This window comes from Mangifera indica, chromosome 5, assembly GCF_011075055.1.
Source record: "Mangifera indica cultivar Alphonso chromosome 5, CATAS_Mindica_2.1, whole genome shotgun sequence".
Taxonomy (NCBI): domain Eukaryota; kingdom Viridiplantae; phylum Streptophyta; class Magnoliopsida; order Sapindales; family Anacardiaceae; genus Mangifera; species Mangifera indica.
Window position 1 is genome coordinate 248,610 of NC_058141.1, and position 3,402 is coordinate 252,011.

The 3,402-nt window shown below is 32.1% G+C and overlaps 1 protein-coding gene across 1 annotated transcript; it reads left to right on the forward strand.

Moving 5' to 3' along the window:
* The first annotated feature begins 362 nt into the window (after positions 1 to 362).
* Positions 363 to 1,765, forward strand: LOC123217576 (adenylate isopentenyltransferase-like). Its single transcript, XM_044638670.1, has one exon. It carries the CDS (start codon positions 495 to 497, stop codon positions 1,551 to 1,553), a length of 1,059 nt encoding a protein of 352 aa, XP_044494605.1. The 5' UTR covers positions 363 to 494; the 3' UTR covers positions 1,554 to 1,765.
* Positions 1,766 to 3,402: the final 1,637 nt, after the last annotated feature.

Sequence of the window (3,402 nt, forward strand, 5' to 3'; positions counted from 1 at the left end):
TTGTTGCCATTAGAGATGGTGACTGAAGGGGTGAAGAAAAAAATCCTAAGTTTGAAGAGGGGGAATATGACTTTTCAAAGTTAAAAAACTTTAAGCAGAAGTGAAGTTATTAGTTTTTAAAACTTAAGAAGGATATATAATAAATTTTATATATTTTTAATATTATTAGTAAAATGATGATTTTATCTCTTTCTCTAATAAAAAATTCTTATGACGGTTGGCCTTTGGGTTTTTCAAAACCTGTGGGTGTGCATTGTCCTGATAATAAAATTTGGGTGGAAAATAGTGTTTTGGCCTTTTGCAAATCTGTCGCAACTCCTCGTTCTCTGCCGCAACAACAAACAACAGTCCTGTCTACACAACAAATATTTGTGCGCAATGAAACGAAAACTTGCAAACATTTCACACATTTTCACAACCCGCTAAACATTTCTTCCTTCTCTTGTTATTTCTCTCTACAAATACCCAACCTCCCCTTTTTTTGTCTTTATGCTATGAGACTTGCATTTTCATCTTCTGTTATTTCAGTTTCATTCCTCATTAAACGACGTCGTTTCACCTGCTCCACAACACCCTCCACTTTTACTCTCATGGCTACCTCCCCCATCATCACCACTGCTCCTCCTTCCTTCCATCACAACCACTGCCGTAAAAAAGACAAGATCATCGTCATCATGGGCGCCACCGGCACCGGAAAATCCCGCCTTTCTATCGATCTCGCCATCCAGTATTTCCCTTCCGAAATAATCAACTCCGATAAAATGCAAGTCTACAAGGGTCTTGATATCACCACAAACAAGATTTCTCAGCATGAACGTCAGAATGTTCCCCACCATTTTCTAGGTGAGTTCGACTCGCAGGACGGTGAGTTGACTCCTCTCGAGTTCCGCCACCTGGCTCACTTGACCATCTCCGATATCTTCTGCCGTAAAAAAACACCCTTTATCGTCGGCGGCTCTAACTCCTTCATATATTCATTACTTGTCGAAGAATACAACCCAAAGTTCGACGCTTTCGACGCCTTTAACTCAGTGAGTTCGAGCTTGAGGTATAACTGTTGTTTTCTCTGGGTCGACTCGTCAGTAAGAGTCCTGTATGAATATCTCGACAAGAGAGTCGACCAAATGTTCGAAACGGGGATGTTCGAGGAGTTACAAGCGTATTTTCGTGAGTCAGAGGTGTTAAAAGACAGCGTTAGCTCATTGAGTCGGAGCGGGTTACGGAAGGCCATCGGATTGCCGGAGTTCGAGAGGTATTTCCGAGAGTACCCGGCGGAGAAAGTTGAGAGCTTTAGAGAGTGGGATCATGTGCGGCGGGTTGTATATGAGGAAGCAGTGAGGGAGATAAAAGAGAACACACGTCAGCTAGCGAAGAGACAAATTGGAAAAATAAAGAAACTGAGAGACGGCGGGTGGGACATACGGCGGTTGGATGCGACAGCGGCGTTCACGGCGTTGCTGATGTGTAAACAAGAGGAAGAATGGAGAAGTGTTTGGGAGAAACAGGTTTTGGAACCAAGCGTGAAAATTGTGAAGCGCTTCTTGGAGAAGTAGGTTTTTCAGCTTTTTCAAACTAGTTTTTCTTTTTTTCTTTTTTTTTTTTTTATATATATATTTTGAGCTCAAAATTCTCAATCTAATTTCGATCAATTTTGAAGTGCAGATGAATGTTGTCGAAAGCAAAATTGAGGATACAGATAGAGCAAAAATTGCATATTAAAAAGTATTTTTGCTCTATCTATATTCTCAATTTCCCCTTTTACAATACTCATCTCCACTTCAAAATTGATTAAAATTAAATTGAGAATTTTCATCTCAAAATATATATAAAAAAAAAAAAGAAAAAATAAAACAAGTTTGAAAAAGCTGAAAAACCTACTTCTCCAAAAAGCGCTTCACAATCTATATTCTCAATAGGTAATTTTTGTGTTATATATATATAACATGATGGAGTTAACATATTATTATATAATTGATTGATGTAATTATTTATTTTATCTTTAATTTAAAATAATTTTAATTATATATTCACTTATGATATTATATATATAAACGAGTTGATAATTTTATTATATCTATTAATATTTATATTATTTATATAAGCAAGAAATATTAATAAATAAAAATGGGTTAATATGTTATTATATAATTAAATAATTTATTTATTTTTAATTTATATTAATATATTATTATATAATTAAATAAAAATGAGAAAGTGAGGAGTTTTTTTCAAGATCACAAATATAGTGTGTTTTGTTGGAAATGGGAAACAGAAAAAGTGTTTTTGGTTTTCCAAGGCAAATCAAATTGGGCTTCCTTCACTTTAATTTTATTAACTTCACATGAAGAATATTTTATCATAACCATTAGACTATAATTAAAATGTTCAATCACTTTCATTAATCTAATCACTTCCCCTAGGGTTGCATTTTATGCATTCTACTTAAGCTAGAATTTATATCAAATTGAATCAATTTGATCTTGGATTTTATTTAGATTTAGTTTGAATTGAATCTAGTCTTACTTTTCATTAACACCTTTAAATTTAGATTGAACAAACAAATTTTAAGATATGGATTTTATTTATTTTTATAAACAAATTGAATTCAAATCGGTTTAAATTAAATTATTTTAAAATTATGTACAAGTCTTAACTTGTTACTCTTGAATAAATTCTTTTGAATATACATTAATTTTAAGTTAAGTCTTGTTTAAGATTGGGAAATTGACCTATTCAAATTGAACCTAAACAATGTATTCCATGTTGTTCTTGGACAAGGAAAAACAAGACCCTAAGTTTCAGATGATTCAGAATAAATATTAAGGACAATGAGACAATCTTTTTCCATGTTTGGTACCATGAAATTGGATTTTTGAGAATGACATTTACCCACCATCTGCCTCTAATTGAATGATATAATCAATATGTCAATTTGTGTGCCAACACAAAATTTTAATTGCAGCAAATTAGCCCATAAATTACTATAATTATCTCTAATTAATAATCACTATTTCAGGTAAATATTCTCGAATATTAATCTTTTCAGAGTTTTTAATATATAAACAGTGAATAATTCAAACATATCAAAATCATTTAGTTTTGAGTTCTATAACCTAAAACATATTTGGATAGTTTTGGAGTTCATCATAAGATAAATTGCAAATAGTTTAGGAGATTATTTTATTTAATCAATTTTATCATTTTGAGGCAATGTGGAACGTGCTTTGTTGATATTTGATAACATATTATCCGTTCTAAATATATTTCGTTACAGTACTTAATAGCTTAGAAGATGATAAACTATTTAACCAATTTTTGGATGTCTATTTATAACAATATCTCTCTCATATTTAGTTGATGTGAAATTTGGTGGTTAATATATCTTATCTACTAATGATATTT